The following is a 13930-nucleotide window of genomic DNA, read 5'->3' as shown; positions in this document are numbered from 1 at the left end:
GACCAACATTATTCTCATCCTAAATCCAAAACATAGCACCCTACCAGCTACTAGGAGGAAAATTAACTCTATCCTAGCTGAGACCAGGACAAATTGCAAGGCAATTTGGCAAGGGTACTGCAAGGACACACTGGTCTCTGATCCGTTTCTACTGAAGTAAATTGTGTTGACTTCAGTAGAAGTCAGACTGGGTTTGAGTGTTCAAAGATGCTGATTTAAAAAATAATAAAATAAATAAAAATACTTCACATCTAAGTGTAAGCCTGGCAATTTTCTAATATAAAGTCCTAATTCAGTAAGCAATTTACAGTTCAAATGGTCTCAAGTTAACTAGCTAGTTATGGCTTTTTTTTTTTTAAGTCTTTAGATCAAGATCAGGAGGAAGAATATAATAATTCTGCTCATCTGATTCCCCTATTGTATGTCAAAGAATGGGTTGAGCTAAATGTTACTTACAGAACTCTAAAGGTGCAGTATTGGAAGTATCAAGATTACAAGCTGAAGCTGTGAGCCTTGCTCATATACTTCTCATGCTAGAAGAATGTATATGTGACTTCAGTGATGCACTGGTGAACACTTCCAATTTGCCACAGTAATATGTTAATGTACTTTTCAGAGTTTAGAGGTGATCTGGAATTCTGCACGTTGTTGCTGTATAAATGATGTCTTGGTAGTTAAATTCCACATGCTGATCTTTAGGTGTTTAACTCTCAGCAACCATGGTTGAAGACTTTAGTCTACTGGAATGATTAATTATCTGAAGCCCCTTGGTTTGCCTTTTAATTAATTTGCATTGACAAAATGGAGGAATATGGAAATACACAATAAATATCTGCTGATGCCTGTTGAACTGAGATCTCTGATTTCAAGGAAAGGTCAGTTAACCTTTGTAGTTTAGAGGGAACAACATGGTCCATGCAATCTTACTACAGCAGTAATTCTTTAATATTCATACATCAAAATTAAGTAAAAGTTGCTTGTGGCCTACAAAAGTAAAAATATTTCTTTAATCAAAAGGGAAAATTTGGCTTTGTGCCCCAGCACAAGGATCATGATGAAATATATTAAAGAGGATGGGCCCCAACACCAACCCCTGGGGATCACCACTCACGACCAGTCGCCAGCTGGATTTCACTCCATTCACCACCACTCTCTTGGCTCGGCCGTCCAGCTAGTTTTTAACCCAGCAAAGAGTGTACCTGTCCAAGCCATGGACTGCCAGCTTCTCCAGGAGAATACTGTGGGAGACCGTGTCAAAGGCCTTGCTGAAGTCCAGGTAGACTATGTCAACGGCCTTTCCCTCATCCACCAGGCGGGTTACCTGGTCATAGAAGGAGATGAGGTTGGTCAGGCAGGACTTGCCTTTCATGAACCCATGATGACTGGGCCTGATCCCCTGGTTGTCTTGCACATGCTGTGTGATTGCACTGAAGATGATTTGTTCCATCACCTTTCCTGGCACAGAGGTCAGGCTGAGAAGCCTGTAGTTCCCCAGGTCCTCCTTATGACCCTTCTGATAGTTGGGCGTCACATTATCAAGTCTCCAGTCACCCGGGACCACTTCAGATGACCATGACCACTGACAGATAATGGAAAGAGGATCGGCAATCATATCCGCCAATGCCCTCAGCACCCTCAGGTGAATCCCATCTGGCCCCATGGACTTGTGACAGTCCAGGTGGAGTAGCAGGTCTCTAACTGTTTCCACCTGAATCGTGGGGGATTTCTTCTGCTTCCTGTCCCAGACTTCCAGTTTGGGAGGCTGAGTACCCTGAGGATAAGTGGTCTGACTGTTAAAGACAGATGTAAAGAAGGCATTAAGAACCTCATGCTTTTCCTTATCCTCAGTAGTCATGTTCCCCCCTGCGTCCAGGAAAGGATGGAGATTCTCCTTGACCATCCTCTTACCGTTAATATACTTAAAAATATATTTTTGTTATCTTTAACTATAGTGGCCAGGTTGAGCTTGTGCTGGGCCTTAGCCTTCCTGATTTTTTCTCTGCCTATGCTAGCAACTTCCTTGTACTCTCCCCGAGTTGCCTGTCCCTTCTTCCACCGGACATAAACTCTCTTTTTCTCCCAGAGACTCAGCAGAAGTTCCCTGTTATAAGTATCTTTATATCTTCTTGCCTGCCTTTGCTGTGAAGAAACCTCATGTAATATGCATGTTTCAAAACAAACATTTCTAGCAGATTTCCTCCATTTTACTATTTAAGAACAGTTTAAGGGGGAGGGAAGCTGGTTTTGTTTCGTTGTTTGTTTGTTTGTTTTTGAGTCAAGGATTATCTTTTTATGGAAAAAAAATATGATGGCTGTGTCATGGGGAAGAGGGTGTATCCAGAGAGCTGTTTGTAAGGCAGGGCCATGGATAACTGGCAAATGTGTTCTGGGCTTTTGTCCTGCTGATCCTGATCTCTCTTGGTTCTTCTGTTTCACAAAACTGAGAGCTTGAAAGGCATTCTGTACATCTAGCTGGGTACTCTACACTTTAATGCATTAAAAAAAAATCTAAAAATTCTAAATGTTGAATTTAGGCAAGGAATCATTATAGATTGAGAGTATTAATTACATTTTTGCCATGAGCAAACCAATGATTAAGTTTTAAATAATGCTTCTTTGATTCAAAAACCACTGACTTTTTTTCTGATACAAGTTTATATTAATCTCTAGAAAATACCAAGTTTTATTCTTTTAACCTTAACTAAATGAAGCTGTTCTCTGTCTATATTTCTATCTCAGGCGTTCCTTCCCTTTGCAATTAGAGAGACAAACTTGTATGAATGGGACATGCCAGCTGTTCTTAACAGATTATCTCTGCTTAGTACTTAAGGGAGGGGAGAAAAGGACAGAAGCAGCTAGGGTTGTTGCCAATATGCTCCTAGAGAAATTCTTCCTGATGCCAGATTTGGTGACTACTTCAGGGCTGCCATGAAAAACAATCACTAAAGTTAAGCATTCATTACAGTTTTTGTGCTCTAACACCATTTCTCTGGAGCTGCATAGTTTGTGCAATCCCTTTTTAGGATCACCTTTACAGCAGAAATATGCTCTTTTCCCCATATTTTATGCTATTTCTGAAATGGTATGGCAAAGCTGTAATTTTCAGATTTGAGTGCCAGGCACATAGCCATATTTACATGATTACTTCGTGTATCTGAAATTCTAATTGAATCATGTTCTGTCCTAATGTTGAAGAGAGTATTAATGCCCCACACCTTCAGAAAATAGTTACCTTAAAGTTTCTTAGTTTATATGAATTAATTGCACATATTACATTTTGGGCTTGAAGTGAAAGCTGTAGAATCACCCATGCTGCTCCATCATGAGCTTTCTAGGTGGAGTGATAGCTTAGATATTTCTCTCTACAACTGTATCATATTCAATAGGCTGTCCTTGCTTAATTGGTAATCCTTTTCTTACTGTTGGTTTGTTCAGTCTTAGCTGCTGTGGTGTGGTTGCCATACAGTTACAAAATGTATACCTGCAGTTCATGCACTTAAGGTTGCATCTGCTCTTTCACAGAATAAGCTGTTAATATATATCAGTGTATTTGCTACTGGAGGCACTAAATTAACAATACTTCCGAATTAGCATCGCAAGATAGTTTTGCTGCTCTAAGGCCTGAGTTATGGATGATAACTTAAAGAAATTCTGTAGAGATGAATTCTGTCCGTCTTTTCTGAGGGTGATTTCCTTCCTCCTTCATTACCAACAGTAGACTACTGGCATCTGTCGTAATGCACTTGGATGTATGCAAGTCGATGGGGCCGGATGGGATCCACGCGAGGGTACTGAGAGAACTGGCAGAGGAGCTGACCAAGCCTCTTTCCATCATTTATCACCAGTCCTGGCTATCAGGGGAGGTCCCAGTCAACTGGCGGCTAGCAAATGTGACGCCCATCTACAAGGAGGGTCGGAGGGTAGACCCGGAGAACTATAGGCCTGTTAGTTTGACGTCAGTGCCAGGGAAGCTCATGGAGCAGATTATCTTGAGTGTCATCACGCGGCACTTACAGGGCAACCAGGTGATCAGGCCCAGTCAGCATGGCTTTATGAAAGGCAGGTCCTGCTTGACGAACCCGATCTCCTTCTATGACAAAGTGACACGCTTAGTGGATGAGGGAAAGGCTGTGGATGTGGTTTACCTTGATTTCAGTAAGGCTTTTGACACCGTTCCCCACAGCATTCTCCTCAAGAAACTGGCTGCTCGTGGCTTGGACTGGCGTACGCTTCGTTGGGTTAAAAACTGGCTGGGTGGCCGGGCCCAAAGAGTCGTGGTGAATGGAGTCAAATCCAGTTGGAGGCCGGTCACTAGTGGAGTCCCCCAGGGCTCAGTACTGGGGCCAGTTCTCTTTAATATCTTTATCAATGATCTGGATGAGGGGATCCAGTGCACCCTCAGTAAGTTTGCAGATGACACCAAGTTAGGTGCGTGTGTCGATCTGCTCGAGGGTAGGAAGGCTCTGCAGGAGGATCTGGATAGGCTGGACCGATGGGCTGAGGCCAACTGTATGAAGTTCAACAAGGCCAAGTGCCGGGTCCTGCACTTGGGGGCGTAACAACCCCAAGCAGAGCTACAGGCTGGGAGATGAGTGGTTAGAAAGCTGCCTGGCAGAGAAGGACCTGGGAGTACTGGTTGATAGTCGGCTGAATATGAGCCAGCAGTGTGCTCAGGTGGCCAAGAAGGCCAACAGCATCCTGGCTTGTATCAGAAACAGTGTGTCCAGCAGGACTAGGGAAGTGATTGTCTCCCTGTACTCGGCTCTGGTGAGGCCGCACCTCGAGTACTGTGTTCAGTTTTGGACCCCTTGCTACAAGAAGGACATCGAGGTGCTCGAGAGAGTCCAGAGAAGGGCAACGAAACTGGTGAGGGGTCTGGAGAACAAGTCTTCTGAGGAGCGGCTGAGGGAGCTGGGGTTGTTCAGCCTGGAGAAGAGGAGGCTCAGGGGCGACCTTATCGCTCTCTATAGGTACCTTAAAGGAGGCTGTAGCGAGGTGGGGATTGGTCTATTCTCCCACGTGCCTGTTGATAGGACGAGGGGCTAAAGTTGTGCCAGGGGAGGTTTAGGTTGAATATTAGGAAGAACTTCTTTACCGAAAGGGTTGTTAGGCATTGGAATGGGCTGCCCAGGGAAGTGGTTGAGTCACCGTCCCCGGAGGTCTTTAAAAATGTTTAGATGTAGAGCTTAGTGATATGGTTTAGTGGAGGACTTGTTAGTGTTAGGTCAGAGGTTGGACTGGGTGATCTTGGAGGTCTCTTCCAACCTAGATGATTCTGTGATTCTGTAAAATATTTTTTTCTGGCTGCTCCCACTATGCAATGGAGTATTTGTATCTGCTCCACTTTTTTGAAGAGTGAGAGGTATTTCCCTCCCTTTTTTAATGAATATCTTGTTTTGTTCTTCTCAAACTTTACAATTTTACATCTTCCTTGGAAAATTAAATGTGAGAGGAATTCATTCATCAATTTAAGTAGAGGTAGGGTAGTGCATTTATAGTTAGTAGACACACCAGCTTTTGTTCTGAAAATTGTCAAAGCCTCTGTAAGTAGATTGTGACTGCTGAGAGTGAATTGCCAGTTAAAATAATTGGTAAAATAGCTAATCTCTTCTGTGGGCAAGAGTATACTTTGTGTTCACCACCTAGCTGTAAATATTGGTAACTGCTAAAAAAAATGCGAAGAAACATAAGATGTTCATAAAAGAGCGTTTTTGTACTATTTGTGCTAGTATTAGCAACGCTTTTATCTTTAATTGATTGTTTGTGAGCAAATGGATTCATTGTTTTGTAAATGTTAGGGAAATTAATCAATGAGGTTAATTTGCAGGTGCTTTTTACTTTCCCCTGCATTTGTGGACTAATAGCTCATACCTTGAATGGTGATCAGATATGGATATAGGGTACTAGAAGTGTATAGAAGGGCATTTAATGGACATGTGACAGATACTTAAGTGCTGTCTTAGGAAGACTGCAGTGTCAAGCAAATTTCTTTTTGAAACCCTTTTGTCAAATGGCAGGGTGTCTGTTATGGCAATTTGTAAAGCAAACTAAAAAAAGCATAGACCAGAAAAAAGGGCTCATGCAAAATGACAGACGTGCTTGGTTAGTTCCTATTTCCATTATGCTAGAAGTTGAAACATAGGAAGCCCAGAGCAGGAGTTTTCATTACTTGACACAGATCAGAGTATGTAGTTGATGACAACTTAAAATAAAATCTCAAAATGTAAATACCTGTTTCAGCTGAATACGTGTGACTTTAACCCTTGGAGCAGAGCTATGCAGCGAGAGAAAGGAAGACTTAAGGAACTAGATGGGTTTTTTTTGGTCCCAGTGTTACACCTATACTACTTCTGATGCACATTTGGAGTTCAGTGTGCAGAAGGGCAACGATTCCCTTTTGCCATCAGTGCTGCAGGTAATCTATTACATTAATCAGCCAGCTAGTATTGTTATAAATTAGTTTTGGTAGAAATCATTCCCGACACATCGTGGGTAAGGTAGATCGAATTTCTATTTATTTGAGCAATTCAGCAAGCAGCGATAAGTAAAACAGCGCTGGGCGGCCGGGGAGTCTCCTGCTCCGCCAATGGCGCACACCTAAGCCCGCCAGAGTCTTGATTTATAGCCTAGTAGTTCCGAGTTTAGTAGCACCTCCTGGTGTCTTCTACGACTGCGAGGCCTGTTGCTAGGGGGTCTTCATCAGTCCTCTGGTGGTCATGGGGATGAAGATCGTCGTCTTCCTCTGCGTTGGGGTCATGACTTTGCTGCGGTATCTGTGTTCCCATACAAGGAGGAATGCCATTTTGCCCTTATTTGGAGCTGGTTTCTATTGCAATTGTTAACTTAACAGGAAGTTCCCATACTTGTTTTTTTCCTTCAACAGGATATTGGGGGTATAAGCAGTCAACCGTTGAAACCCCCCTATCAGCAACATTTAATGAACAAACAAGGCTTTACCCATTACAGTATGAAATGCATGGGGAGTGATTATACTATGATACACAATACAGTCAGCATGAAGCACTTGTTGAGACCAATACATCAAAGTTTAATTCAGTAATATAATGAATTAGAACAAAATGAAACATTGTTCTCCAAGAAACACAGCACCCATAGCAAGCCCCTTTTTTTCTCTTTTTTTCTTTTTTTTTCTTTTTTTTTCTTTTTTTTCTTTTTTTTTCTGAAGGCTGTATAGAGAAACCAGAGTGCATTAAGGAATTGTTTTTATGAATACTGCTACTTGGATCCAACTGAATACTGCGAATACTTTTCCTTGGGGTTCTTATCGAGAGAGCAGTACTGAAGTGCTTTGCCTTTCTTCACTGTTCCATAAAAGCAACTATTTAATTGGAGCATTCTCCAGTGTGACTCCTGATTATGCTTTGTTCTAATCGAGAGCTCTCTGTGCCTGGAAGAGGGAGGTGGCTTTGCCAGTCATTCTGAAGGCACTTTTCCTTCTTGTTAAGATGCAATACATAATATACACTGCCTTCTTTGAGGTTTCCAAATGGCTGTCCCAGTGAAAGTGCATATGTGTTTAAAATCAGTATGTAAACCACTTTAAAATCCTTTGCTGACCCTTCTATTTTAAAGGGCTCATAGGTTCTTTCTCCTATTATTGTTTCTATTCTGTCACTCCCAGTGCTGGAAAATGATGTTTTTGTAACTGAATTGATGATGCTCAAATGGGACACAGTGGCAAGTGTGCTGCAAGTGCTGAAGCTGAGTTGTCTGTTGCACAAAGGGAATGATCTTGATTACCTGGTTCCATTTTCTTTGAAACAATAAAATACAGCTAAACTGGTAGCTCGGGGGGTTACTTTTAAAGAAACAGATATGCATTAACGGAAAGAGCAAAGAAATTTCAAAGTAGATGTGCATCTGTTCCTTTTAATTTTGCAAATGAACATATTGATCTTAAGTATATTAAATGTAAAATTCCAAGGCAAAGTCCAAGTTTCAACTACTGGTTGCATGGCACTGAAAATGAGGAAACACTGACCCAAGCTTAGTTACATAGCATCCCTGACAAGGAAACATGATATTTTTATGAAAAGCAGATTGGGAGGAATGAAATCAGTCACCCAGAATCAAGTCACTCTGGATATTCAATCATATTGTTTACACCACCCTCCTCTTACTAGGATAAGAGTAAAATACAATGGGATTTCTGAAAACTGAGCAATGCTTAATCTCTAAGGAGAGTATGTATACATTCCTCTCACTTCATTTAGCTTCATGAATACATTCATACACAGGATGTGTAATTATTACAACACCATTTATAGTGACTGGATACCTCTTAGTGTTTTTCAGTTTGCATTTTTAAAGGTCAGCGTAAAGGTATGCTGTCCCTTTGTCCCCAATGAATTCAGAAGTATGGATGTCTACTGAGAAATTCAAATGTATTGATGTACGCCTATATGTAAAGGAAGGCATGCATTGTGTAAAGCAGTAACGTAACCTGTTTTTTTTTGTTTGTTTGTTTGTTTGTTTTGGTGATATAAAGCACACTAGAGATGAATGACAACTGCACATTTCCAAAAAGAGGGCTGATTGAACCAAAGGTCTGTTTTGGCAAAGCTGTCTTTCCAAGAGGATTGTTATGGAACCAAAATAGGCAATTTCTCCCCACAATATGACAGTTCTAACAGTCCCTTGTGAAATTAATATCAAATTGCAGTCGCAGCATGACTTATCTTCCATTTATCTGCTGGGTGTATTGGGTTTATGTGGCAAGGCTTTGGTAGCAGGGGGCTGCAGGGGTGGCCTCTGTGAGAAGAGTCCACAAGCTGTCCCATGTCAGATAAGGGCCAGTTCCAGCCAGCTTGAAAAGGGACCCACTGCTGTCCAGAGCAGAGCCAATAAGCGATACTGTTTGTGCCTCTGTGAGAGCATATTTAAGAAAGGGCAATAAATGCTGCAGAACAGTAGCTGGGAGAGAAAGGAGTGAGGAGTGAGAAACCTCCCTGCAGACACCAAGGTCAGTGAAGAAGGAGGGGGAGGAGGTGCTCCAGGTGCTAGAGCAGAAGTCCCCTGCGGCCTGTGGAGAGGACCATGGTGGAGAAGGCTGTCCCCCTGCAGTCCATGGCGTACCACAGCGGAGCAGATTTCCAAGCTGCAGCCCGTGGAGGAGCCCACGGTAGAGCAGGTGTATCTGGCCTAAAGGAGGCTGCGTCCTGAGGAGAATCCCCGTAAGAGCAGACTCTGGGCCAGAGCTGTAGCCTGTGGAGAAGAGCTCATGCAGGAGCAGGGGATCTGGCAGGAGCTGCTGCCTGTGGGGGACCCATGTTGGATCAGTTTGGGAAGGACTGCATTCCATGGGAAGGACCCCACATTGGAGCAGAGGAAGAGAGTGACCATGAAGGAGTGACGGAGACGAAGCGCTATACGCTGACCGCAACCCCCGTTCCCCATTCCCCTGCACCACTTGGGGGAGGATGTAGAAGAGGGTGGATGGAGGGAAGGTGTTTTTAGTTTGCTTTTAGTTTCTCACTGATCTAGCCTGTTAGGTAATAAATTATATTAATCTCCCTCTGCTGAGTCTGTTTTGCCTGTGACAATAACTGGTGAGTGATCTCCCTGTCCTTTGTGCATATTGCAGGTAGCATTGGTTACATCTACACAAGCAGGTGTGCATTTTGAGGAGAATGGCAGTTTCCCAACATAGGAGCTATTAGGTTAAATGGGAAGAATATCCTCCAGGCTCCTTCTAGTTGGCATGTGGCAAAGTCAAAAAAATAAAAATAAAATTGGGCGGAAGTGAATGTTTTCCTCAGACTTTTTGGTGCTAGAAGCCAGTCAGGAACCACTGAATGGAAGGAGCCAGAATGGAGCTGATGTTAGGGGAGAAGGGTAGGCGCTTGGGGAGGAGGAGAAAGAAATATGAATACAGGAAAGTGCACACTCACTAGGGGGAAGAAAAAAAGAAAAAAACAACAACAAGAAAAAACAGAAACCCAAATAGGCTGAAGAGTGTGGGGTTATTGGCATTATGCTTCCTTCTCCCAGATGGTGGCCTTTGTAATGCTACAGGAGTTGAGCGCAATGCTCTTTCTGTTCCCTTCTCTTCTCAGGGGAGTAGATTTGTCTTGCGCCCCTCATCCTGCAGGCAATGGGGCAGCCCTGAAAGCTACACAAGGGCCTCAGCGAGCTCAGATGCGTGCACGGCTCCCTCCGAAGTCGCTGGAAGCAGGGTGCAGTTGGGTTCTATTGAAATGTGAAGTGGTTTGTGTGGGGTTCATAAATACACTTGTCCTTGTGCTTCATTTGCATAAAAATTGCCTAGGTTTCTGAGATGAACTGCTAACAATGTCGCTATGATTGACATAGTTTCCCTCTTTAAATGAAATAAGTTTTTAAAGGTTTTTGGTACTTTTGTCTATCTCTTCCCTTTCCTGTCCACTAGATGCACTGTACGCATAGTGGAGCTTCTGAAGAAGGCAAGTGAATTCCTTTGCCTCTAGTGGTGTTTGAAACACAGACGAATAAAAGGCTACTCGTTTTGTAGGGGCATTGTGTAATCAGTAGTGCGTGTTCTGCCTATGATTGAAATGCTTCCAAAATGTAGTTAAGATAGTCTATTTTTTGTTTGCTTCAGTCTGAAAACACTGGGAATCTGGCTAAAAAGTAATAAATTGGCTTATTTTTTTTTATTTTAAAGAAGCTAAGAGGTGTGATGTCTCCTCAATGCCTTCAAGTAATACTTGATTTTGAAAATAAAGAAGTAAATAAATCCAAGTTAACTGTTCTCCAAGGCTTTCCAATATCCCCCATCTTTTGTTTTGCAGATTGCAAGAAATATATTCCTTCTCTCTTGAGCAGTGCTGAATGCACTGATGCTTAATAATAAGAAACATTTGTAATTTGACTGTTTGGGGAGTGAAGCTTGTTGAAGAGGTTTTCTAATAGAAAGTCATATGATTTGATTTTAAAATGTTTTTAAAAACAGTATTGGCTTTACTCACTCCCATGACAAGTTTCAGATGCTTTAAAAAGAAAAAAAGAAAAAAAAAAGTCTTGCTGTACTGTAAATGTGCACCAATAATCTGCATTAGTGTAGTATCTCCCTCTGGTGTTCTGCACTGTACCGTATCTTATTTTCTTGAGGTGTTCACATTTCTTTGCTATTACTTCCCCATTTCATAGTGTTCAGAATATCTGGGGATTTGCAACCTTAAGGATCAGGATCTCTTTCCATCGGGTCCTGTGTTTTGGCATATCAACATGCCAAACTACTCTAGGAATGAATGTAATGTGATGGCCTGTACTCTGGGTATCTATTTTGCATTCTTAGTAAGCAAAAGAGTACTTGAATGTGAAAATTTTATTATCCTCGAAGAACCAGCTGTATTTTTATTCTTTTTTTCCAGCCTGTCATGAAGATTGCATAGTTTAAGCATATTCTCTAAATCTCTTGTAGTGTATATGGCATGGTCTTAATGAGCAAATGAACTGTTGCTAAATAGCACTTTCAGATGTCTTCTTGCTTCTGTCAAAGTTCATGCTGATGAAGAGACAGCTGATTTAGAGAAAAATCTTTCCATTTGAAAATTGTTGCTGGAAACCCTGATGTATTTATACCTGCCATGTTATATAGTGTCATGGAACAGGTTCTAAAGTAATGGTGTGTGTTGTGGACTCGGATGAGGGTATGTATGGTATGTATGAGGGTATGATGGTATGTATTGTGGACTCGGATGAGGGTGGAAAGGCCTTGCAGAGAGATCTGGACACATTGGAGAGCTGGGCGATCCCCAACCACATCAAGTTTAACAAAAGCAAGTGCCGGGTCCTGCGCCTGGGATGGGGCAACCCTGACTATACGTACAGATTGGGCAACGAGACGCTGGAGAGCAGCCCCGCAGAGAGGGATCTGGGGGTTGTGGGTGATAACAAGCTGAACATGAGCCAGCAGTGTGCCCTGGCAGCCAGGAGGGCCAACCATATCCTGGGGTGCATCAAGCGCGGCATCGCTAGTTGGTTGAGGGAAGTGATTGTCCCGCTCTACTCTGCGCTGGTGCAGCCTCACCTCGAGCACTGTGTGCGGTTCTGGGCACCACAGTACAAAAAGGACATTGAACTATTGGAGAGTGTCCAGAGGAGGGCTACAAAGATGGTGAAGGGCCTAGAGGGGAAGACATACGAGGAGCGGCTGAGGCCACTTGGCCTGTTCAGCCTGGAGAAGAGGAGGCTGAGGGGGGAACCTCATCGCAGTCTACAACTTCCTCGCGAGGGGGAGTGGAGAGGCAGGTGACCTATTCTCCATAAACACCAGTGATAGGGCCCATGGGAATGGTGTCAAGCTGAGGTAGGGGAAGTTTAGGCTGGACATCAGGAAGAGGTTCTTCACCGAGAGGGTTGTTGCACACTGGAACAGGCTCCCCAGGGACGTAGTCACTGCACCAAGCCTGTCTGAATTTAAGAAGAGATTGGACTGTGCACTTAGTCACATGGTCTAAACTTTTGGGCAGACCTGTGCAGTGCCAGGAGTTGGGCTTGATGAACCTTATGGGTCCCTTCCAACTCGGGATATTCTATGATTCTATGATTCTATGTGTGAAATGTCAGAGCAAACTAGCTTTCTGTAAATTAGAGCTCCATAAAGAGAACACGTATAAAAAATTTTCAAGTGTAACCAAATTACTGAAGCAATTGCAGTAAAAAAACATCCCTATTAGACTGCATAAAACCAGTGTTTACTGGATCCCTGAGATCCAGATGTGTTTGTAAAAAGAATTACATGATCAGCAGTGCTTTTGCTGGGTTTTGAGTGTGGAAGTATGTGTTTACAAAATACATGTTTTACTCGTGTACTTGTTTGGTTCCTCTAATGTGAAGCTGGAAGATACATAGTTCTTGTTTGTAGAAAACATTCACTCTTGATACAAAAATTAGAAGAAAAACTTGGGTAATTTCATTCTGTAACTTTATGTGAATTCTTGTTTGGTTTTGACTGATACTCCTGTCTGATGAACCATGCTTTGTGAACTCTGGATTTTCTAGTACAAAAGACTAACTTAATGCCTTTTAATTTAGAAGGTTGGATTGGTATATTCTTTCAGCTGCTTCAGATGGGCCACATTCTGAGTTGGGAATTCAGCCTGCCTGGTGCTAGGTGCAGCTGGGAAGTAAGTGGTGTAGGGGAGAAAAAAAAAATATTACAGTATAGAAGTTTGCAATTAGTCATTGACTGCTGCTTTTTTAATAGAAAACATATTTTAGCGATTTTTTTTAAAATCAGGTGCTCTGTGGATGTGCATAGTTTTAAATCCTCACTGCAAGTTGGAGCAGAAGGCCAGTTGGCTAAAACAGCTGAAAAAATGGAACAGTGTGGATGTTTGCCCCTGGGAAGATGGAAACCATGGAAACGAGATGCCCAATTTAACCAATGCTTTGCCTCAGGGTGAAAATGCTAACCAAGGTAAGCCTAAACATATGCACTGACTGCAACATATAATATCTATCTTATATACTCTAGCCTTGCAGAATTCAGCACTCTTTCCTGGGACTGGGACAAGTAACTTTCTTATTAAGGACCGACCAGCCAAATTTATTTTCACTAATACTTCCTTGCAGGAAGGATAAGTTGTTTTTTCATGCTGGGGCTGCAATGTTTTCAAAGCAAGTATTTGTGTTTAGTTAGGTCTTCTAGCTTTTCACTTGGTCCTTCTGAATACTTGTTGCATGTAAACTGAATGTCCTTGAAGTATGTCAAAGTAAAAGCTTGTTGTTTTTTTGCTTGACTGCAATCTTGTATCCCTTCTGATGTTGGGATTTATATTTTATTTTGTTTCCAGTTACAAAGCCTTTGATACCTATTTAAAGAGAGATCAGTTGCAACTGCATTAAACTCAGTGGATGAAAAAGTAAAGCAGCCATTTGTAGGATGTGTTGTGCAGTCTGCATTGCCAGGTTGGGGGGGTGTAGA

General features: G+C 42.4%; 2 protein-coding genes across 6 annotated transcripts in view; one reads left to right on the top strand and one right to left on the bottom strand.

Annotated features, from left to right (window-relative positions):
• LOC308184716 (zinc finger SWIM domain-containing protein 6) overlaps positions 1-13930 on the top strand; it is a 228049-nt gene that overhangs the window by 164672 nt on the left and 49447 nt on the right. For all 5 annotated transcript variants that reach the window (XM_080572079.1, XM_080572077.1, XM_080572076.1 and 2 more), the window contains one exon: positions 13244-13423. In XM_080572079.1, coding sequence (XP_080428205.1) covers positions 13244-13423 — 180 coding nt within the window. The remainder of the gene's footprint in view (positions 1-13243; positions 13424-13930) is intronic.
• LOC308184776 (uncharacterized protein) overlaps positions 1-13930 on the bottom strand; it is a 120247-nt gene that overhangs the window by 59475 nt on the left and 46842 nt on the right. The gene's annotated exons all lie outside the window — the stretch shown is intronic.

The sequence above is a fragment of the Anser brachyrhynchus genome, assembly GCF_964034855.1.
Source record: "Anser brachyrhynchus genome assembly, chromosome: W".
NCBI classification, from domain to species: Eukaryota; Metazoa; Chordata; class Aves; order Anseriformes; family Anatidae; genus Anser; species Anser brachyrhynchus.
Note: the sequence above shows the minus strand (reverse complement) of the source record. Positions and strands in the feature narration are given on the sequence as shown.